The sequence below is a fragment of the Strigops habroptila genome, chromosome Z, assembly GCF_004027225.2.
Source record: "Strigops habroptila isolate Jane chromosome Z, bStrHab1.2.pri, whole genome shotgun sequence".
NCBI classification, from domain to species: Eukaryota; Metazoa; Chordata; class Aves; order Psittaciformes; family Psittacidae; genus Strigops; species Strigops habroptila.
This window is the reverse complement of record NC_044302.2, coordinates 59154326-59177932: the sequence shown is the minus strand read 5'-3', so window position 1 is coordinate 59177932 and position 23607 is coordinate 59154326. Positions and strand designations below refer to the sequence as shown.

General features: G+C 38.3%; 1 protein-coding gene across 5 annotated transcripts in view; it reads left to right on the top strand.

Moving 5' to 3' along the window:
• The window catches only part of DAPK1 (death associated protein kinase 1), a 92372-nt gene that overhangs the window by 38419 nt on the left and 30346 nt on the right, over positions 1–23607 (top strand). For 4 of the 5 annotated variants that reach the window (XM_030471220.1, XM_030471223.1, XM_030471222.1 and 1 more), the window contains 10 exons: positions 5613–5834; positions 16644–16782; positions 18670–18799; positions 19082–19130; positions 19274–19300; positions 19758–19910; positions 20060–20105; positions 21172–21261; positions 21331–21423; positions 22505–22597. In XM_030471220.1, the coding sequence (XP_030327080.1) occupies positions 5613–5834; positions 16644–16782; positions 18670–18799; positions 19082–19130; positions 19274–19300; positions 19758–19910; positions 20060–20105; positions 21172–21261; positions 21331–21423; positions 22505–22597 (1042 nt within the window). The remainder of the gene's footprint in view (positions 1–5612; positions 5835–16643; positions 16783–18669; positions 18800–19081; positions 19131–19273; positions 19301–19757; positions 19911–20059; positions 20106–21171; positions 21262–21330; positions 21424–22504; positions 22598–23607) is intronic. The other variant, XM_030471224.1, reaches the window with a different exon arrangement.

Sequence of the window (23607 nt, the reverse complement as noted above, 5' to 3'; positions counted from 1 at the left end):
TGCAAAGATACCTTCTAATAGAGTATGCCAGTTTCTTTGTCAAGATCCATGAAGATTTTCTTTGCAGGTGCGATGCTGGTAGCTAGCACTAATGCTGCTACTCCGTGAGACAGGTTGTCTTTTGAGTGTGGTACACATGAAATGCTACCACTTCCCAGTTGCATCTGCTTGGAGTGCTCTATTAACCTATTAAATGCAGCTTACACCACCTTGCTAATGGAGATAATTAATAGCTTATCTTCTCCATGGGGTAGGGGTGATGCTTTGGGCTAGAGGCTCTCAGCTGTGGTATTGTAAACATACATGCAAGAGAGGTTCTCAAGTGCCTCTGTAAGTACACTGTCTTTTGCAAGACCATAAAGAAGGGGAGAGGACTAAGGGGAAAGAGGTTGCCTGCAATTTGGCATTGCAGCTGAAGTGGAAATGTTGTTTTGTTTGATTTAGAAGATGTAGAGGGATTTAATGTAGCTATAACCCTTCACAGTTTGTGGAAAAGTTTTCCTTTCCTTTGGAAAAGACTCAGGTACTGCTACCTCACTGGAGAGTTTTGTGAGAGTTAACATTGTTAGCAGAAGCGGCTCAAATGCCCTTGATGACAGGCAGCAGTACATGGTTGGCAGTGGTGAGTGATGGAGCTGACTGATGCTGAGGCGCTGCTGGGGGTGCAGATTGCGTGCTGAGTTGGCCTTCCTTGCTGCACATTTCTGAGGAAAGACAGAGGTGTCTGCAGTCTGCTAGTAATGGTTTCGTTGGAGAAAACAAGTAGCTGTATGGTAGAGTTGCAATTTCTTTCACAGGCTAATTAATTGTATTATGTAAGCCTCCTTCTGGTGGATGAGTTATTTAAAAAGGAAAGCAGTCGGACAAATAGTAAAAGCAGTTGGATCTTACTATAGCACATTTTCAGATTCAAGTAGTAAATACCAAATTTTTAAACTAGGAAAAAAAAAGAGCATAAATACCAAGATATTTTATTACTCTAATGTCAACATAACACCTTTTCCTTATTCTTATCCCCTGCTCCCATTAAACTTTGTCTTTTGAATGTAGTCCTCAGAAGACAGCATGGAGAATTCCCTTATGCTTGCCCTATTGTGGCAATAAACAATAGAAAAATGGTCCCTGGGGATTACATGAGCATCTCTGTGTCCAGCTTGGAGGGTTCTTGGGGCAAGAGTTTTAGTCCTTACAGAAGGATCTAGCTGGGAAGAACTGGTGCAGAAGGCTGGGAGTGGGGAGGAATACAGGGTGTTTGCCACCCCTTGTCACGGTGATCATCCTTCTGGAAAAAATGAAAGGGCTTGGTGAGGTCCTTTTGGAAAAAAGATGGAGAAAGGTAACAGGATAAGCACTTGTTCTGAAGCGAGTCTGGAAAATCACTGAATGTGGAGATATCATGCCAAGTGTGCCAAAAAGAGTGGATTTAGAATAGTAATTAACTGCTGGTTGAGTAAGAATTACAAGATCACAAAACAAATTACTGTTATTAACAGAATTATTTGTTCTAATGTCAAGCTGTCATCCTGTTGCACTGTTTAACCTGATTCTGCCATGTGGAAAACAAAAAAAAAAAAAAAAAAACAAAACACCTCGGATATTTTATGAAGTGTGAGTTTGTGATTTATTTCTGTATTATTTTTCAGTGTAATTGTTTCCTAAAATGGCAGTCACCTGCAAAAGCAAGGGAACTTAAAAAATTGAAGGGTTTTCTGGCGTTGAATACGCTGTATGAATGAATGCTGGATTGGAAACTCTGGGATCTGTGGCAGAATATTGCTGAGTATAAATATGTTAGACCGTACAGAACTGACTTACAACAGTTTGTCAAGGCAGTTCTGTGGGTTCGAGCCCACAGTAAATACCCATTGATTTACAGCTCTTCTGCTTTTAAAACAGGAGAGTTGTAAAATGGTGTGGCTTAGGGATCCCAGGCATGAAATGGCCCCTTTGATTGCAGCTTAAGTATGATTTGCATGTACAACATTTAATAACAAACAACTAATTGTGGGGTTATGTGCTAAATACCACAACAGGCAACAATAAGAAGGTTATTTGGTGTATAATTGACACTTAGTCTAGATACCTGTTAGTTGATAGCTTTCTTGCTGCCTTGAGCAATGTCAAAGATTTCTGAAGCCTGACATCCTAATAAACCATGAATGGTACCAGTCTATAAAGTTGTGTGGTTTTAAACAATATATTGGTCTCCCAGTAACACTTTTATATTGAATTGTAATAGATAAGACATCCTTCAAACAGGTGGTTGTAGTTGGAGAAAAAAGTGAAAGACTGAGAAAGTAAAGCTTATATAGCTCAGAAGAGGAAGAAAGAGGTCTACTTGTCTTACCTGGTACCCTTTGTTTCAGTAGGTCAGCTTTGTGCTCTAATATCATAGTTCACCCATTGCCAAAAATAAGATTAAACAGCCTCAGCCATAAAGACATCAGAAGCATGAAGTGGTTTTGGGGAATGGTGTAATTCAAATATGAATAATACTACGGAAAAATCATCTTTTTTTAGCTTACAGGTCTACAGACAGTGCATGTTTAAAAACACCTGTGGAATGTTTTATTTAGAAAGAAGCCTAAAATGCGTTACTCTCTTCAGTGCAGAAAAATTCTACCATGGGCTAAAGATCAGAATTTCAAATACCAGAATTTTCCAGAAGTTGGTGATACATGCTTTGTTAGTGAAACATACATAACTCTTAATCACAGTCAACTTTTATATTTAAATCTTCTTGGATGTCATGTCTTGAAATGCATTGTGTGTCAATGTATTTCAGAATTATTTTGCAGTCCCAGACTCTTCAGAGGTGATGTTAGCAGTAATTTTGTTTTTTAGTCTTTTGGGTTTGTTGTTAATTTTCGGGTTGGTTTGGTTTGCCTTGTGGGATATTTTTTTCTTTAAATGAAGAAATAGCTTTTGCCAGACTTAAGAGGTGAGCATTGGTAAGAAAGTGGTTAGCCACGTAGCATTCATGCCTATGGATGAATCATAAGCAGAAATATTTTCTTCCTCTATCAGGCAGTTCAGGCTTCTAGCCTGAAAGACAGTCAGGTGGCCAAAATGCAAGCAATGGCTTTTTACTTCCTTACGGCTTGTGAGCTTGAGTAGCTGTTGAGAGTGTGGTGATGCCTACATATGTCTGCTGTCTGACTTTGCAGTTTCTCTGGAACTGGGAACTGCCTGAAAAGCTGGTTGCTTTTTAAATAAAGCTGCATATCTCTGTGGAGATGTGCATGTTCTCAGGGAGAGAGTGAATTGCTGCTTTCTCTCCCATAAGCGAGGGCCAGAAGACTCTGTGTGTGCTTCTCTACAGCAGTGCAAATACCTCAGTGCACGCGATACCACTCTCGCTGGCTGTCTACAGTGCAAAAATGCTCAGACCCTGAAGATCAAACCCAGGGCCACTGTTGCAGGAAGAGTTGGTGTGGAGTTGAACTGAACCTAACAGAGAGGGTTGGTCTAGCCCTCTGCTGCCAGTTTAGGATGGCATACATCTTTCAGAGGTCATATGCCTCATCTGCCAGTCCCATATCAATGTCTTAGATGTCCTAGAGCATCTCAGATATCACTAGCTAACCTTGTCTAGGCAAGTGAAGCAGGTCTTCCAGACTTCATGTAGTGGGTAAGAGGATATGGAGTGGTTTAAAGCAGTGGTCTGTCCAGTGCAGTTTGTAATAATGTGTTGAGCCCTGTCTGAACCTGGCCCTTGACAACTTTGTGCAGAATTGGGGAAGGAGAGGGGCAGCTTAAGGCAAGGATTTTTTTCATGCAGTGTAAAGTCATCTCGTAAATTCATAAACTGATTTCAGGAAATAAGGAAGAATGAAACTTGAATGGTGATCATAACATTGAAATAAAACCAGACTTTGAAACTTAAAAGGCTGTTTGTTTTGCTTCTCTCAGAGTTTATTTCTCTCACTGCCTGTGGGTTTATTTCTCTCACAGCTGGGGGTAGCTACATTCATGGTGGCTTCCTAGGAGAGGATCTCTTTGCCCTGCCTTCTAGAGGTGACAGTCATTTCGCCTTGCCCAACTGCGTGTCCCAGTTCAAGTCAATTTGTCACTTGGGGTTCTGTATAGGATCAGCATAGTAATGGTGGCAGTGGTGACCCAGCAGCATAAAGTACTCTTAGCTGATCAGCCCTCTAAATTCAATAATCATGAGTGTGATTTTCCCCTACAGCATTTTATTATCTTCATTTATTGCATAAAATGGTTGCTGATCACTTATCATCTTCTATTTTCTATATATCGTGCACTCCTTAATTGCTTAATTACTTTGCTGGCATATTTGGCACATGTTCATTCTCCAGTAATAAAGTAGTATTGTGCATTTAGTTCACGCATGAGATGTGTAGCTTTGAGTGATTCCCACTTGGCACTTTGTCATTATGTGATGCCCTTTTTGCAGGTGGTATATCTTCCTAGAGAGATGTCTGTCAGCTGTAATTAATTAACTACTAATATAGGTTAGCTCCTCTTTGCGGTATGCGTAGAATTATACATGCCTACTAGCCTCGTCTTTGATTTAACCGCTGTTCTAAGTCTACTTTAGGGGACAACACTTCTTCAGTTAACAGGGTAGGCTAACTTCAGAAGATTTTCTCATTGGCATCATTTTATAATCTTGCAAATTCTTCATACAGTCAAATAAACCAAAACCAGCATTGCTAGAGAATCCTCAGCAAGAGATGAATAAAACCTAAAAGCAAAACTAAGCGGTGTTAGAAATCCTGGGCTTGCTTTAACTCAGCATTAGATTCCTGGTGATTTCTGATCTGAACCGGTGTGTACATCTGGAAGCACAGGCTTGTACGTCAAATGATAACATGCTGGAGTCAGCAGCTTCCTGGAGTTTCTTCTGGTTTGTAACGCAGTCTCAGGTTTTTCTTCCTCAGTAGTTTGGTATTTTTCTCACCTTCAAACACTTGCTACTTAATAAGATACAATAGCTGTAATTCTTGATATTACTGTATTTAGTTAGTGCTTTTAAAACTAAAAATCAAAGCAGTGTCCTGCAACCCAGTATTGTTAAAAAAAAAAAAAAAAAAGGAAAAAACCCCAACATAACACCACCCCCCCCCAAAAAAAAAGAAAACCCAAAGACACAACAAAGCGAACAAACAAACAAAAAAACAAGCCCCATACTTTAGGACAGAATAAAGTTAATTTTGGCAGATCATATAGATTGGAACAACCTAAGCACTGTCTCTCTTGCAGAACAACAACAAAAAATTATCCTTATCATGCATGTGGAAGAAGAAATCCAGATACCATTACTTTTGCCCAGTAATCCCCAATGCGCTATTTGTCAAAAATCCAGTGATCTACATAGGTGTTATCTTTTACTTACAGATACACTGAAATGCGTGTGTATGTATGTTTATGTGATGTAAAAGCAGTACCTTAACTTGCCTTTTCTGTCTTCTCTAGTGTTTTTTCCAGGTATTATTCTAGATTGCATAAAAAAGCAGTAATGTACTTTAGTCAAATTGGTAATTCAGTTACAGCTCTTTTTCCCACTGTGGTAAATAGAGGATACTCTTAACACTTCCTTGAACCAAACACTTACCTTCATTCTTCACTCCCCCTTTATTTTTCAGTGGGCAGTTTGCTGTAGTGAAAAAATGCCGTGAGAAAAGCACTGGCCAGCAGTTTGCAGCAAAATTCATCAAGAAACGAAGAACGAAATCCAGCCGGCGCGGAGTGAGCCGGGAAGATATCGAGCGAGAAGTCTGCATACTAAAAGAGATTCGACATCCTAATGTGATCACCCTGCATGATGTTTATGAGAACAAAACAGATGTCATTCTTATTCTGGAACTGTAAGTAGCTCTAGAGACCTGGGGACTAGTAACAGAATATTGTTTGTTTGTTTGTTTTTAACAAAATAGATGCTTTTTCTGAGGATCATAGTGATTTAATGATTTAATTACCACCCCAAAAGATGATCAATAACAGCCTGAGAATTCTTTAAGTCAGAGTTGTAACTTCTTGATTTCTACACATATTTTTCACTACACTGCACTACACAATCTACAACGGAGGTTTATTTAGATTTTAGATTTGTATTTAGATACAACAGCATATTTAGAATTTTTTTCTGCTTGTTACTTCAGTCATCGTTGATGTTATGGATCCAGAGGAATGGCCTGGGGCTAATTAAACTGGTATGAAGATAAGAGCAGAGGGAAATACAGATCCTAAGTGGACATTAGTTTAGCAAATTTTGCTATGCTTTATCTTGGTGTAAAAATAAAGTAGCATCACAGCTTTTTCTCCCCTTTTTTTTAACCCACTTAACAGAGAACAGAATTTTCCCAGTTCTGTCCTGCGGAAATGTAAACTGAACTTTCATGTTGTTTCATATTGCTTTAGTTCCCATTTTCCATCCAAGGTTATTGTTAATGGATTGAAGTAAATATGTTGTCAGAGACCACTTCTGCATTGTTTCAAGTCTGGCTTCCAGTTCCTCAAAGATTGCAAGTTTAGAAGTTAAGCATCACTCACTCATTACAGTTTGGCAGTGTCTGCTGGTGGGACATGCATATCTTTATATAAGGTGCATACCTGACACTGTATATTTGGCATTCCTGCTGTGTGATTTGGTACCAGATTCTTGGGCAGCACTTGTGTCTTTTCCTTGGCCGTTCATGTAACTTTTCTTACGAAGTTTTTTTATGTCTTCCTGTTTACTAGCTTTGGTAAATGTTATTTTCACTTACTTTACAAGATACTTTAGTTTTGTGTGCTTTCAGTAACATATATGTAGATTTACTGCATAGATTTAAAAAGAAAACTGGAAAGTAGCTGTTGGAGTTTCATCTTTTCTGTGGTATGTGCATGCATACTACTTTGCTACATTAGGACATAATTTTACACTTCTAGTCCAGCATGTGATTTTTTACTGTAATACTTGTTGTACTCTGGGTTGGTTTTTTAGTTCCAGAAGTATACATTTGCATTAGTTTGTCAACTTGGGGTAATTTAAGCAAGTTTGGGGGGTGTTTTAACAAAGCTTAACTATCATTCTGTATGAAGTAAAAATGCCTTATATTCCTGTCAGAATATGTACTACTCCTAGTTTTCATTCAGAGCTCTTTAAATGTGTCATGAATACACAGCAAAATTAGTGTGATCCTTTTTCCTCTCCCCACTTGGTACTAGCTATCACATTCCTTCTGTCTATTACCTTACGTCGCTGCTTCTGCAGTGCTTCTTTCTGCTCTGTAATCTGTCCAGCTGATATCTGGCCAGTCTCTGGACTTGAACGCTCTGGGAAGATGCAGTGATCATAGACAGTGGTAGGAAGAATGGCGCTATTCTGCACCCCCAACCCCTTTCTACATGGATAGGAACTCTTTTGGCAGCAAGGTTGCTGTGTGTGTCTCTGTGTACCTGCTGAGGTTCATTGAATGGAAGCAGATACTGCTTCTGAAAATGGGTGTTAATATTTCTTAACATTGATGGTGTGAAGCTCAGCAAACTGTTGGCATTACAATTTAACCAGTTGTTTTGCCTAGTTAACAATCCCCATATAGTTTCAGCTGGAAACTTTTTTTTCCACTTTCCAACTGCTATGTGAGACTTTCAAGTTTAAGTGCTATTTGGGATATCACGAAGGTAATGCATTAATTTGGTTAGAGGGTTGACGAGGAAAAGATGACACATTTGTGATCCCTTTGTAAACGGAATTTGCTAATTGCTGTAAAGTTTTGTCATTCTGAAAATCACTGTGATGTTATGTAAAGCTACTGAAAAGGCAAAAAATTGTCATTTTGGTCACATGCTTAGACACTTAAATATGTAATCCCTTTCTTCTTATGTTCTAATATTCTCATTTTGCCTAGAGGCTTACTCCCCTGGCATTCTTTGCTCTTACAGAACAATTTCAAACAAATCCAGAGCTGAAAGCTCATTAAATAACCTCTTTTGCTATCCTCAGAATCCATCCCTCAGAATCCATCCTATGTGGCCGTTTTCCCTTCTGCTCAGAACATAGCATTTTTCCTGGGGCTCATGTTCTTTTATGATTTGAGACATTATACCGCATACAGACAGAATTTTGAGTAACTTAATTATTCTAGAATTTAGAGAGAAACTAAAAAATCAACATTCCAGCTATGTATGGGAAATTCATGACAAAACAAAAGCCCAGAGGAAACACTGATTTAATGTCAGTAAGCAAGGGTAGCAACATGAGCAGTGGTGAGGAAAAGTATCTCTGGTTTCTGTTCTTAGTAGAAGCTGCAGCCCACAGACATCAAGCCACTGCAGCCGCCCTTTTGGTGGCTGCCAGATGTTGACATCCACAGTCTCAGGGCAACAGTGACTGTTGCCTGTTCACTATTGATTTTTATCTCCTGTTTCAGCAAGAGGCTTGCAGTATTGCGTGCAGCCTCCTAAACATTTTCATGCATTATTGGTCAGCTGTTTCTCAGATGTGACTGACTGTACAAATTTTCACTTCATTCCCTCGTGATAAATATTACATCAGCCAGCAAAGTATTCAATGTGGTGATTTGTATGCAGAAATATGTAGGCAGTTAGTTAATTATTACGGTTGCAAGGTCCTCACAACACTGAATGCAGAACAGAGCTGCATATCAAAAACTTTATCCACATAGATGTCTGGAGGTTTTTCTCACAACTACCTTATCTCACAAAATAAACCTAAACAAAAAAAACCCCAAATCAAAACAAAAACAAAAAAAAAAAAAAACTGAAATATTTTATTTCTGAAATAGTCAAATACATCCTTAAAAGATTCAGCAGTCAGACACAAGCATGAGATATCCTTGAAGAGCCTTCTTTACCTATAGTCTTTTGGTATATTTAAAGAAATCAGGCATATTTTCGTATTTCTAGGTCTTACTTAATGGCAAGCGTCTCCTTGATTTGGAAATAACCTTTGAAATTCCCATTCTGTGAATTCTTTCATCATCATCTTGCAGGGATGTTATCTGTGCATATTACATGCTAACTGGAAGACATTGTCTCTTCCTCATCTAGCTTAAAACTGTAATAGTTTTTTGTGTTTTTTTTCTCTCTTTCTGAACAATTAATTAGTCAGAATTTTATAATACTTTTTTCTATCCAGCTGCAGGAAGTAGTCTCTGTTATTTGTTAGCTATTTCAATGAGTTCTGCTGAAGCCATCATTTTATCAGACTTCACAGAGTAGAAAACACAGATGCTTCTGTTGCACAGTAATGATTATTTTCTTTCCTCAAGCATGTTTTGCACCTACTTGGTTCCCCTTTTGCTGACGTTAGATGCATAATCTGACTCTTCTGTTGTGTTTTTCCTTCCACTTGATTATGTTTTCATTTAGACTGTAGACCTACAAAATATACTGTGTGTGGTGCTTTGTAGAGCCTTGGTTATGGTTTCTCAGTTCAACTGTAATGAATAAGTACCCTTGTCTTAAACTATATAGTAGTTCCTTAGAATGCTCAAAAGTAATGCAGATGGTCTCACCTTTTAAAATAGCTTGATAGGAATAGCTGACTCTTTTCAGTGGGAAGCTGTGGATGTAGTTTTTCTCTGCAAGAAACATACCTTCATTTCTGAATTGGAAATCTTAACTGAAGACAGCTCGTGTAGCATAGTTCTGAATGATGAATAACTTGTTGAACTGCAGAAAAAAAAATAAGAAAGATTTGAAAGTCTCAGCTCGGAAAGAGGAATGACATTGACTTACAAGTCACTGTGTATTAAATACTAGGTTTTATGCTTTTTTAAAAAGTTAGTTCCTGTATACTTTCTTTAAAATTTAGTCCTGTGCATCACAGTGCCTGAGAGAGATTTGCCACCTTATTGGTACCTTCATAATATTAACCAAAACAGAACAGAGCAAGAAGAGGAGGATAGATTCATGTATAAATATTCTAATGATCTCATGAGCTGCTCATTGAAGAGTAAATAAGAGCAAATAATTACAAACTCTTTAAATTCCTATCTTACTGGGAGCTCGTTTAACTTTTTACATTTACAATAGCTTAACTTCCAGAGAAGCTTGACATCTGCACAAAGTTTCTTTAATTTTCAGTTGTCTTTTGATATAAATAGCTCCGAGGTTTTTGTTAATTTTACCTGTAAGTCATAAGAAAGTTGTTCTCAGGTGGCCTTGTACTGAATTTTGAGAGGAGGATAGAATCTTTGGTGCTTACTGGGAGGTAGCAGCAGGTAAGTAATCTCTGCAATGCTAATTTGTGAATGTTCCAACATTTTACTCCAAAATCCCAAATTGTGGGTCCACAGATAGATGCACAGAGGACATGCAGACAGGCGAGAACGAAGGCTTGGCAGGGCTGAAAAGAGAGGAGCTAGAGCCAGTGCAACTCTGCAATGCCCTGAACACATTGTGGAGGGAGAGCACTTGGCTTCTGGGCTCAGCAGTCCCTTGAGCAAAATGCATAGCATTCTTCTGTGCTAAACCGGAATACTCCTCCTATGTTAAATTTTATTGTCTTCGGCATGATAAAAATGCTAAGGCTCTCCGCTGGGCGAAGGTGTCTGTAACCATGTGCATTTTCCAGACTCTGGGCACTTAGGGAACATCAGTGATGAAAACCTAAATACCAGCCATGTTTGGGGGCAGGAAATATTCACAGGAGTGTTCAGGCCTCCCTCTTAGTGGGACTTAAGTGCTTAAATTTTAGTCTAGAGTTTAGTGCCTGTGTTCTGGCTGGCCATTCTGAGTCTAACGCTTTTCTTGCTTAATATAACTGAAGAATTCAGGCACACTAAAGAGATTATTTCTTTACAGTTGGTGTGTCTAATGGAAGCTGGACAAAGGAAAATGATGAGGCATAGCGATGCTGTAACATGTCTTGATATTTCTGGTAGCTAGATAAAAAGAACTAAGTGCAGTGTTGTTCAGCGAGTAGGAAACAGCTAACAGCCTTTGTCTGCTCTTTCAAAACATGTGGTATGCTTTGTACTTCTGATGAGTGGGTTGGTAACTGCAGAATTCATAAAGGTTGTGAAAAGAAGTGGAGGTAAAACCACTTAACCTTAAATAAAACAGAAGTAGCAATTTTTCAGTCTAGTCTTGGGTTGTTAACTTCTGTTTTGAAATAATGGAAAGGGTCATACAAGAGCCATCTGACCACAGAATGCTTAGAGAAAGCATTTCTTTTGCTGTTGATATGCATTAGAGAAGAATTCAGATAATTTATCAAATTGGATCTGCTTTTAAAAAATTTAAATAAAATGGTTGTGGGAGTCTTTAATTTTACTTGTTTCAGAATGTAAGCAGGGTAAGTTAAACTTTGTAAGCTTCAATTTACAAGGTTAATTTTCTTCAAACAAGGGGTTTGCATTTAGGTTTGGGGGTTTGTTTGTGCTTTTTTAGCTTTGTTAGAAATCCTTAGATAATCATTAATTACCATTTACGTGCTGTTACAATATGAGCAGTGTGATCAACTTGGCATATGACTGAGTTGTTACAAGGTGACCGCACTGACTGTGAAGGTTAATTAGTTCTAAGTTCCCTGTGTAGGTTCCCATAATGACTTCCTCTGAGATCTGGTGATCAGTTCCGTTTCATAGTTAAGAAAGTCTAGCAGCTTGCAAAAGCACTATCCAGAAATCCTTTTTCCACTGAAGTGATGTATTTTCATTCCCAGAGGGAGATATGTGGGTTGCAGACCTTCCTTTGAGAAGGCTTGTGAAATGCTTTTACCACTGTGGCATTTTATAAAAAAGAATGCAGTTGACCCAAAGCTTTATTTTACTTGCATCAGTTCAGGAAAGCTAGCACCTCTGCCTAGAAATACCAGGAAAGCAATACATACCATACCAGCTTTGCTCTTAGTGAAAATGCTTAGTGAAAAAAAATATTTCTAAAAACGTGCTCTGCTACTCAAAAACAATATAAAATGCAGGCATGTTATAACAGTGAAAATACATTTACTCAGCCCTTATGGTTTTCTATATCATAACATGGTCAATAATATAACGTGTCCTTTAGGATTAAAATGTAATCTTCATCAGTCACAAATTCTTATTTTATTGAGCAAAATAATTGAACAACCTATGATGACTGCAAAATTGTGACTTGGTTTAAATGTAAGCAGAAAACTTTTATGCAGGAACATTAAAGAATTAGTGCTTTGAAGGAAAACAGTGTGTGAAGGAGAACATGGAGGCTTTGCAGCTGTAGAGGAATTAGTTGTGACTTGACTGTAATCAAACTCTTCTGTTAATCTGAAGGAGTATCGGTTGTTGCCCATCAGTTACTTACAAGCACTTTGGTGATCAGAGTTGTGTTACAGCACAGATGAACTGCTCAGAAAGCTGTCTGCTAATTCCTACCAGCAATCAGAGAAACTGAAGAGATGGTCTGTACTTCCAGAGGATACTAAGTACAGATGCTTCAAAGTGCTCTACAGGAAGAAACACTAGTGCTTAGTGAATCTCTTGCCTCTACTCCCTCGAGGAAGCAGTCTTTACCTGGCCACTGTTTGGCGGCTGCCTGCTAGATGCTGGCTGCATGGGCCTTCGCAGAGCCCTGAAGGCAGGATAGGAGTAGTTTGCATGGCTCTAGAAACCTCTGAGATGACCTGGTTTCAGACAGATCTCAACAAGGCATTCATGCACCAGCCACACCATAGCTAACTTAGAAACAAGGCTGGGGCATTGTAACAGAAGTGGAACCAGAGTACTACTTGGGAGGAGGTGACATTGAAAAAGATCAGTTGTAGGGGCTGATGTATGGAGTTGTCTGCCCGTTCTCCTTTAGATTAAGACTGCCTCTGTGTATGAGATGGGATGTGCTCATGTACAGTGGTGGAATGGCGTTTCTGCTTGGTTTCTGGCTCCACCTCTGAAGGTGACTGTGGGATAGTAAAATGTGCAGTGTTTATTTACTGTGGGACTCTGTTATCCTGGCTGAGGTGCAGGGCTAGACTTGAAAACCCAACAGGATTTTAGGAGGTTCATGAAGACTGCAGTAGCTTACGTAGCTGGTGTCTCTGTTGGCTTATTCTAATCAATTTCTTGACCTGTGACATCTGGAAGTCCAGTCAAGATCATCTAGTGATTCTAGATATATAATCTGGTAATGAAATGTGTGAAAGCAGGCTCCGATTATAGACCTCGGGCACTATAATGCAGTGAATTAATTGTGGAAGTGAAACTTGTAAAGAAAGCTGTATTAACCCTCTACGATTTTCTTCAAGTAATTGCCTTGCAGTGGTGCTGTGGTTTTCTGTATACCTCTGGTGGTACAGCTTAGCATCAGACCTGCCAGAGTCAGCAGGAAGGTAGGGAATAAGCACTCTTCTGACAAGCATGAAGAGCTTGTTGAACAAGAGCAGTAAAACCTGTTTTACTGAGGTCCTGTGTGACTGTGTGTGTCAGCCCTTGACATAAGGAGAAGGCCTCTGTAAGCTTCCTCAAGCTGAGGGACCTTTCTGGGAAACCGGGCTTTTCTGAGCTTCCAGGTTGTTTCGTGTGTGCTATTTTAACATGTTACTCATCATAGCTATAAAACCCCACTCCTCTCATGTTGTATGTCCCTGACAGTAAAAGTAAGCAGCGGGAGAAGCTGGCTGGGCACTGTGCTTGCCAGTGATGGCAGCAACCAAAGGGAGAACATGGGGTATACTGAGCTTGCCCTCTTCAGCTGAGAACTTGCCAACAGTAGAAGTTTCGATGGCCCACTCTTTGAGGTGAATCCACATAGGATCTCACCCTAGGCATTAAGGGTGAGATGCGTAATGTGAAGGGAAACACTAAAATCCTGTAGACCAGAGGTACAGCTGCTTCTGGAACAAAGCTGTGAGTGTGTTACATCCAGTCCTTCCTCACTCACATACTCCTTAAGTATAGGGCTACCAAGTCACTTAGGGTCACAGTACTTAAGCATCTGAAGAAGCACACAGCACTTTGGAAAAATCTACCATTTTTGCCAACTAACTTCAAATTTTAAGGGGAAAAAAAGAAAATTGAGATTTTTTTTTTTTAACCAGTTGGCTTCTCTGGACCTCAGTTTCAAGATTGGCAAGCACCAGGTATATGACCTGTGAAATACAGTAGCATTTAATTTTTACTCTATTATAAGGCCTGTCGTAAAATAAATGTCACTAAAACTAACCTGTGGCAAAGATGGGATAGCACTCAGCAGTGCTAGAGAAAAGCCATATATGGTCTCATGCAATTAACTACTCACAAATGTGACATCTTTGTGACGCATAAAAGTGCATGTACATAAAATCTGTAATTTCATGCAGTGTGAACTTCAAGGATACAAAATTGCACAAAAAGGAATGATTGCAGATAAGAACCTGAAGGAGGCTCTTTCCATTTTACACAGAGTTATGTTTCTTTGTTAGATATCTTGAAAATAAGTAAATGTCGGGAATTAAGTCATTCTTTTGGATTTAAAAGGAAGGTGTGTAATCATTGCTACTTGTTTATAGATGACTAGTAAGTTTCACAGAGACTGTCTATCTTTTAAGATGCCAACGGATATAAGACTAAACTGTAACAGCCATAAAATGTACCAATACCTGTGTGACACAGTCACAGTCTGGTTTAGACTGCAGAGCGGGCAGCACAGTGTTGCAAGTTGGTATTGCTGAAAATGCGTGCTTTGAGTACTTCTCTTGCATTTCTGATGCTTTAAGCATCATCATGCACTTTCACTGTTTCACGTAAGAAGCAGACCATGTAACCATGTGTTTGGTGCAGCCTTTGAGCTCTTCCTCAGCCAAGGGTCCAGCTCTGCCAACTCACCAAACTGTGTGACGGTTAGCCCAGTGCCAAACCATGCTAAGTGCACAAAGGTGCTGGGGTTTGCTGTGACTTCTGCTACGGCTACCCATGCCTGGGGTAGCAGGCACAGTGAGTCTGCCTGCTCTGCTCCGCATGGCATGGCTGTGCTCCAGCTACAGCCTCTTGGCAAATGCAGCAGACAGCCGCTTGGAAACACATGGAAACAAGTTCCATGGATGTGTAAGTCCCTTAGCCCAGTAATTGGAAATGAAGAGAAATGCCAGCACTGTATCACCGTCCAGGTTTCTGTTCATTATCACAAATTGCTGCAGATATAGACCTTTGCTGAAAACTTTTTCCTGTTCTTTCAGTCGGAAGCAAAGAATGAGAGAATATGTAAGTGTATCCATTTGTAAGATGTTTCTGACCAGCCTCTGTAAAATAACAAACTGTATTTAATATTTAAAAATTCCATTTTAATGTCTCCACAACAACAACAACAACAAAAATAAAACTAAAATTACCTCTCTTCCTTCCAGTTTATAATTCTTACATTTAATGGCATTTTGTTTCCGTAATTGCTTTCATGCAGAAAATACTACAACACAAATAATACCAAAAACAATACTCTCATTATCATCTAGGCAGCTCAGTGAAAGCTCCAAGAACTCATTAAAATACACTTTTCATGCAATTTGCATTACAATAATGCAGATTAAGTCTCTTGAAAAGTAGACATGATAAAGAAGTTGAATGTATTTCCAGAAATTTGTACAGACTGTTTAGCTATTGTTATATGTTAATCCCATTATTTTTCATCATCAGAAGTTTAAATCGTAAACAGATTTTATTTTTTTTTCCCTTACAGAAAGGCAACATAAATTAGGGTGTACTTTCTGATGCCAATACAGTGCAAAATATAGGGGGTAATATGGCCATCTTTATGGTCTCTAAGACATTTCTGAGTAATAATGCTACTTTCATTAACAGGAAAAGCAGTTTGCCACAGTAGACAGTCATCTTGGTATATGTCCTTAAACTGAAAGGAGATCGCTTGTTTAAGAATAGTTGTAGTTCATGTTTCCTGTTCACTTCAGTATCTGTTTTTTCTGTTGACAGTTATCGTCACTCCTGCCAAACTGCTGACTGTGCTGAGAAAAGGGCCATCTTCAGTTTATTCTGCTTCCTCAAACACAAAAATCTAGATGTGCTTAAGTACCTTCCTCACTCCTTACCCCTCTTTCTGCCTGCGCAGCTAAAACACTTGCTGGAAATAGTCTTGGGGGCAGTAGTGGCTTTTCCCTGTAGCAAAGGTGTGGTAATGTTAGAGTACAAATACAATGTACATGCTGAATGTAATACACTATTTCAAAGAATACATTTTCAAAGAGTCGAATGCTTTGAGGACTTCAGAAACTGAATAGTAGGGCCGCTACCAGTATCTATTTCACAGTAAGCTTTAAATTTGTATTTTTCAATGAGGGAGTGAAGTGGGGGTGGAAATCTGATGTTTTATTGATAGGAGTCAATTCATGGTTTATTTTCTAGATGTCCCATTACATTAGTATGTTTTCAGTATACTTGCTTCATATTTAATTATATTCTTTTAAATGTGCATACATAGTGTAGGTGGGTTTTACTGAATTTAAATTCAGATACATCCAACTATGTGTGTTTGGGTTTTTTAAACCTTCTTTTGTGTGAAAAGATTCTTTTCATTGTATTCCTTTCAGGGGGAGGAGTAGTTACTAACTGTCTGGAGTATTGAATTAAGTTATTTTGATGTTCTTTTTGGCATTGACAAACCTTGAAGCATTGTATCCTTTTCAAGGCTGGTTTGAGACCAGCTATGCTAAAAGGAACCCATTGGTTAAAGCAAGCTCATCGGTAACCTTGCTTCTGCTCTTCAAGTGTTGCAGGTGGAGAGCTCTTCGACTTCTTAGCTGAGAAAGAATCTCTCACGGAGGAGGAAGCCACAGAATTTCTCAAACAGATACTTAATGGTGTTCAGTATCTCCACTCTCTGCAAATTGCCCACTTTGATCTTAAGGTGTGTTGAGCAAATAAAAACTTCGACAACTGTAAGCAGTTTCCGTTAAAGTCCTTTGTAACACCAGCCACAAATCCGCCGTTGTGCAGACCTTGGCTGCAGTTTTGTTTTGCTAGCTTATGTAGACGGGGGAGAGGTCAGCCATTGAAAAGAAATTACTGAACCATAAATAGTTCCCATCTGGTTTTAATGTAAGATTCTTCATGGAAAATGGCAACTTCCGATGAAATTAAACCATTCTGAGGAAGCAGTCTTGAAATAAAAATGGTGATTATGGTTTTATGTGATTTCTGGATGAAATAATCTGAACAGGATGCATTTTTTAACTTTTTTTTTTTTTCTGTTGTATCCATTTTATGTTCATATGACTATTATTTATAGGTACTAAATTGAAACAGTACAGAGTTAAATACAAATATTCTTATGGAACAGACAGAACAGATCATTTTGTCTTCTTTTTTTGATTTTGGGGCTTTTTTGTTTGTTTTTCGAAAACCTGTTAAATTACATACTTTTGGTAATGAAAAGAGAGCTTTTGTATCTAAATTCAGTTATTGCTTTCTTAATGTTTTGACTTCAGAATGTTTTCCTCAGTAAGATTTTTTTCAGAGGTAGACAGCTGAACATTCCCTGAAGTCTGCTGAAGTTGGCAGCTATGTCCGTAATAGGAAAAGGAGGCATAATTATTACATTGCAGTGCATTGAAAGGGGTGCTGCATTCTGAGGATGAGGTAGGGAAGGGAATGATTTTTAGAATAAGCATACCTTTCCCAGTCTCATCCTCATTACCTACAGTAATATACTTGGTCTTTGTATGACACTCAACAAGAGAAAAAAACTGTGAATCTAATAAGACATATTTCTTACAATATGAAATGTAAATTTTGGCCAATGTGCTTGCAATGAAACAAAGCATCCTTACATCAGATACCAAGAATATAAGAATTACAGTACGCAACAAGACTTAAGGCATGCAGAGCAATAGAAGTATGCAATAGAAATGTAGGAAGGGAAGGAAGAATATTACATTTGCCCATATCAGCCCCTCTAACTGGGGAAGAGAGGTGAAAGAAGGGTGATGATGAAGAGATGTCCTTAATGACTCCAGAAGTCCTTAACAAAGATGAATGTAGCTCCAGGAGCTCTTTAAAACACACCAGCTTATGGACATGACAGGATATGGAGACTAAGTAGCTGGTTCTGTTTGGTAGTTGAAGTGATGGAGTGTAAAAGCAGGCTCCTTTGGTAATATTGACATTTTACCTTCTAACTTCATTTCTGGTTTTGCAAATCTTCGTTGTAAAATAATCCAAAGTCTATATTTTAAAATAAGCTAGAAAAGAGATGAGGATCTGTTCTGTTTCTTTTTTTGTCAGTATGTTGAACCTTAAAATCTGGGAGCTGGACCACTCCAAAAGTTTATCTTGGAGATCCAAAGGCAAGAAGATACACCTCCCTGACTGCTTGTGGTGTGAAAGAAACTTCATTCAGGGAGTAATGTTAACCAAGCCTAAATGCTAGCTTATATGACTTTGTTTCTTGCAAGTTCCCAGCACTGGTCAAATGGCTGTAGCACAGAGGTTGTCGTCTTCACTGAAGACAGCGTGTTTCATTTAGGGTCAGTCCGCAAGAAAACTGTTACATCTACAAGAGTAAAAGCTTGACCCTGTGGAAATCATACCACTCTGTCATCAACATGAAATCCTAATTTACTGTAGTTAATTTTTAGCATATGTTACATCATAATAGGAAAAGATGGTATTTTTCTGCTGAAGACACAATTTCAGACTGAAAGAAAAGTGTTCAGTGCTTAATAATTCTGCCATGTGTCAGACATTTCATACCTATGTATAATTTCTCTTTCTATCCCCTTTCTCCTTCTCAAAGCCTGAAAACATAATGTTGTTGGACAGGAATGTACCAAAGCCTCGAATCAAGATTATTGATTTTGGTTTAGCACATAAAATAGACTTTGGAAATGAATTCAAAAATATCTTCGGAACGCCAGAGTTTGTTGGTGAGAAAACTGTTGTTTCTTCAAACTATTCTTTCTCAGTCTATGAAACAGAATTTGTGGCACAACTTGGTTTGGCTGAGTTACAGATTATGCACTTTGTGTGTAATTCATGACATTTTGAAATGTAAATAAGCAATTTGTATAATTCAGTTCCAACTTAGACTTACATTAAGGTGTTTTTATCTATCAACATCTTAGCTTATTATCTCTGACATATATAGGCTCAGAGTGACATAGATCTGTTCTCTGACTAGGTACTGATCTTCCTGCTTTCTCCTTTAGCTCCTGAAATAGTAAATTATGAGCCTCTTGGTCTTGAAGCAGATATGTGGTAAGTTATTGGATCTTACTTGAAGTAAATCTCTCATGATTATTCTTATGTTCTAATATTTTTTTTTCTCTCTCCTCTCTATTCCTCCATCTGTTTCTCTCCCCCCTCCCTCTCTTTTTTTTTTTTTTTATCTTTCACTCCAGGAGCATTGGTGTAATAACTTATATTCTGTAAGTACCAAAATCTACGGGTGCTCTTGCAAATGCCTTTTTTTTTTTTTCCCCCTTTTTTTTTTTTTTTTTTTTTAAATTCTGATTCTGTCATCTGGGTTTTCAGTGGTGTTTGTACAAGTCAAACCATTTTGATTGCACATCATGATTCAAGTCAAATGATCATAAAAGCAATAGTATATTTATGGAAAGGAAGGCCATTAATCAGCATTGAGATAGCATGGGACGCTGTCTTCAGATCTGTAGATGATCTTCCACAGTGGCTTTAGCTTGGTCAATATTCCCTGAAATTACAGCAAAGCTTTTTGCCCTGCTATAGCACATCTTGCTGAAAGTCTTTTTGCAGTCTTAGAGCAGAAAATAAAAATGTTCACTTTTGTGCTGTTAATTGATCTCAGAGGGTTGAAACAGCAATGTTACAACATGAAATGAAAGGAATGTTCTGTCTGTCTTGCAGACTAAGTGGTGCATCACCATTTCTTGGAGAAACCAAACAGGAAACATTAGCAAATGTGTCTGCTGTGAATTATGAATTTGAAGAAGAGTTCTTCAGTAATACCAGTGCCCTAGCTAAAGATTTTATACAAAGACTTCTAGTAAAGGATCCAAAGTGAGTTGTTTCTCTTGTGTATGTACTGTGGCAGCCTATGTCTCTAGTATTTCAAATTACATTATATTTTTAGATGTTAGTTTAACAAACATATAGCTGTATGTATTTTTTTACTATCTGAAACAGTTTTGCCTTTTATTCTATTAAAGGAAGAGAATGACTATTCAAGATAGTTTGCTGCATCCTTGGATCAAGGTTAGCTTGTAATTCATTCTGTTGTCCTGTTTTTAATCATTCTTGATTTCATACTTCACTTCCACTTTTCAAGTTCCTTAACAAGGAAAATTGGCATAATTGTTTAATATAACTTACTGTTTTGGAAAGCTGTCTGTATGAAAACTAATAGGTGCAGAATGTGGACTTCATTAACATACCCTCTATGTAAGTCATCAGTAGGGACATAGCCCGCTATTGAGATTGAAATCGTGCTTGGGCAGAGAAGCTAATCTTCAGGCAGCATTGCACTGACAAAGATACATTCTCTGATTCCTGTCCGATTTCTTCTCCTGTTTTTCATCTTTTAATCTCCTTCTTTATATTGGGAGAAAAAAAAGGGTCATGTCTTCTGTCCTTCCTCTTTAGACTGAAAAAAGCAGTTAATGCAGGGCAGTGGTCCGCTTCTTTCAGTGTTCCACAGTGTTCGGTTTGGATTGAGCTGTTGTGGTATTACTAGATTGAGAGGGAGGAAATGGGACCTGTGATTCTTCTTAATGTGTGTAGGAATACCTGCCACTTAATTTTTTTCAAATTCCGTATCACATTCTGATTGTGAGTAGTAAACCTCTTCAGTGCCATTGATTTCCCAGGTCTCAGGGGTTCATAGTGGGTATTTGACCCCATTCACTTCCCAGAGAGCCAGTTAGAAAATATTTACCCATGCCACAACTGCTCCAGCCCAGTTCCGTATCCTAGGGCAGACATCCAGTGCCTCTGTCACAGAGAGAGGTGAAGGATAAAGCTAAATATTCTGCTGAGTGTTGGCTTATTTTGTTAAAAATGAAAAAACAAATTTTGCTATTGCATGACATATTCTTAGGTCTGGATTTCCTTTAGGGCATTTTCTCAGGAAATCCCATCTGCATGCCCCACTAGGCTGTGGATGTTAAAATGATGTGCTTACAACTGCTTTATTATTACAGTATTATTATAATGTAAGTGGAAGTCATCACTGAAGGACAAAGTCTTACATACAGAAAGCTATTTTGTGACAGTTCTGGATGTAATTGTGGTATTTATGGCTTTATTTTCGATTTGCACATAGCCTAAAGACACCCAGCAAGCACTTAGTAGAAAAGCATCTGCAGTGAATATGGAGAAATTCAAAAAGTTTGCAGCACGACGAAAATGGAAAGTAAGTCATTCAATAAGTCTTCAAAATATTGGTGACATACAAATGCAGTAGTGTTATTACCTGCTCCAGGGAAACGTCAGTGCCTCTAGGAGTGAAGAAGGAGGAAGAAGAAACCCATTCCTCTGTCATTTGGAGTATGGTAGTATGGGAGAAGACTTCTTTGTGAGTGGCCTGCATACAAATGTGTGTGTATGGATTTTTTGTTTTATGCATCTAGCTGTATGCCGTCATCTGTCTTGGTAATGTTTTCTAACATTTCTAAGGCGTTTCTAAGTGTAGGTACATGTTTTTGTGACAACAATCCCAGTAAATAAAACATCCTTTAAGTAGACCTCACAGAATGAAATACTCCAGTACTTATGTCAACACGCCACAGAGTAGGAGGGAAAAACTAGTCTTTCTTGCAGAGGATTTTTGGTCTGAGATTGCCAACCTCTCTAGAAGGTTGGCATCAGTTATGTTTCCAGGAATGAGGCAAGGTATTAGTTGAAAGCATTGATCTTTGCAAAGAGCAGTTCATTGAGACAGGTGCCTCTTCCTTCAGCATACACATTGGGGAATTCACACTGATACGAAGCAAGGGCGTTAATGTTGTATGAGAGATCTGTTTTATCATGAGGAGAGATGAAACGTGAGACAACGGAGGTCACTGTTATTAGAAAAGGAGTTTTATTCATTGTCACAGAGGCCAGGAAATAGGATGATTTTCCTAAGCTATGGTCTGAAGGCACAAAATGTTCAGCTCGGCAGTACAGTGGTTTTTTTCTGCAGTTCAGTGGCTGTGATAGGTGAACATCTATGGTGTTCGTAAAATTCAAGTACTAGTCTGCTGCCTTAGAATGAAAAGGTGGGTCTAGAAATATCTTAAACTGGTTTGTAATACGGCATTTAAAGGAATACTGTCAGCTAATTCACACTCAGTTTAGGTTTTCTATGCGTACATGCTTTAAAATAGTTACATTTAAATGCTTTCAATGTAAGCAAGAGGATGTAATACAAGTCAGTTTTTCTTTACATTTGAACAGCGTGGTGAAATAGTAGTGATCCTAAAATTATATGTAGCTTTGCTTAGTGTATATGTATACCGTTTGCATTATAAATGGCAAAAGAAATTGAAGGTTCAAATGCAGTATAAGAAGGAGATGGGGTGTTGAATTCAAACTCCACTTTGTTTTGCTAATATGATAGTATTCTGTTTTAATTTTTTTTTAATATAACTTTTTTTCTTACTGTTTTTAAAAAGCAATCGGTGCGCTTAATATCCTTGTGCCAAAGATTATCGAGATCTTTCTTGTCCAGAAGTAACATGAGTGTCGCTAGAAGTGATGATACTCTGGTAAGTGTGTACTCTTAGAATGCTTTACTACATCTGAAACATAACGTTTTCTGAAATTATTTTAACAGAAATATTGGGTTGTTGAAAATATGTGTGATTATTCAATCTCGTATGTAGGGTGAAATAGATTATAAGGCTGCAGAGGTCAGTTATCCATAGGCTGATCTTCTGCACGACACAAACCTTGAAGTTGAATTTATTAATTAGCATGGTGAGTCTGATAGCTAGTGCCAGAAATTCATCTAACTTTGTTTTGATTCAGGAGGATTTTTTGTACAGTAGCAATTATGTGAAAAAGTTGCATCTGAATTTTTTTATGGCACTGTGTAGAGTAAAATAATACTGCATTTTTTAATAGAATATTCAAAATCATTGAGACCCTCTTAGATTCAGTGAATGCTAGACAGCAGTATCACAACAAGCTGTTATTTAAGGGGGAAATTTTTAAGTTAGCCAATATTCAGTTTGTAGTATTACATACATCTATTAGATTTAAGTAGTCAGAAGCAATTGCTGTATGCTTTGTAATTACAAATGCTTGTAAAAACATTCTTCTTTAGCTTACTCTTCCGGTTTTAATACACACTTCACAAATTCCTTGTGATCAGCAGCTTATGTATGCTAATATGTTTAGGGCCAGGTAACCTCATCTTTCGATGCATTAATAGGATCAAACTTCAAATGTTTTGCAGAGCCCTTTTTATCCATATTATCTTCCCTGTGCCCCTCCTGTGCAACTCTCCACTCATTTCCACTTTTCTTCCTCTTTCTGCTTCCATGCTCTTTGTTCTCTCCATCTTGCTTTCCTTTCCCTGCCTCCCCCACCTCAGCTATCATTATGACTTTTAACACTAGATCAGCATTTCACACCAGTGTTGTAGCAGAAAGGATTGTAGCCTAATGTTAGCGTTCTAAAAAATCTGAAACCTCAGGAGAGAGGAGGTAAGAGTGATCCAAATACTGGACCCGATGAATTTCAGTTCTTTGACATTTTACTGCATGGGAAAAAA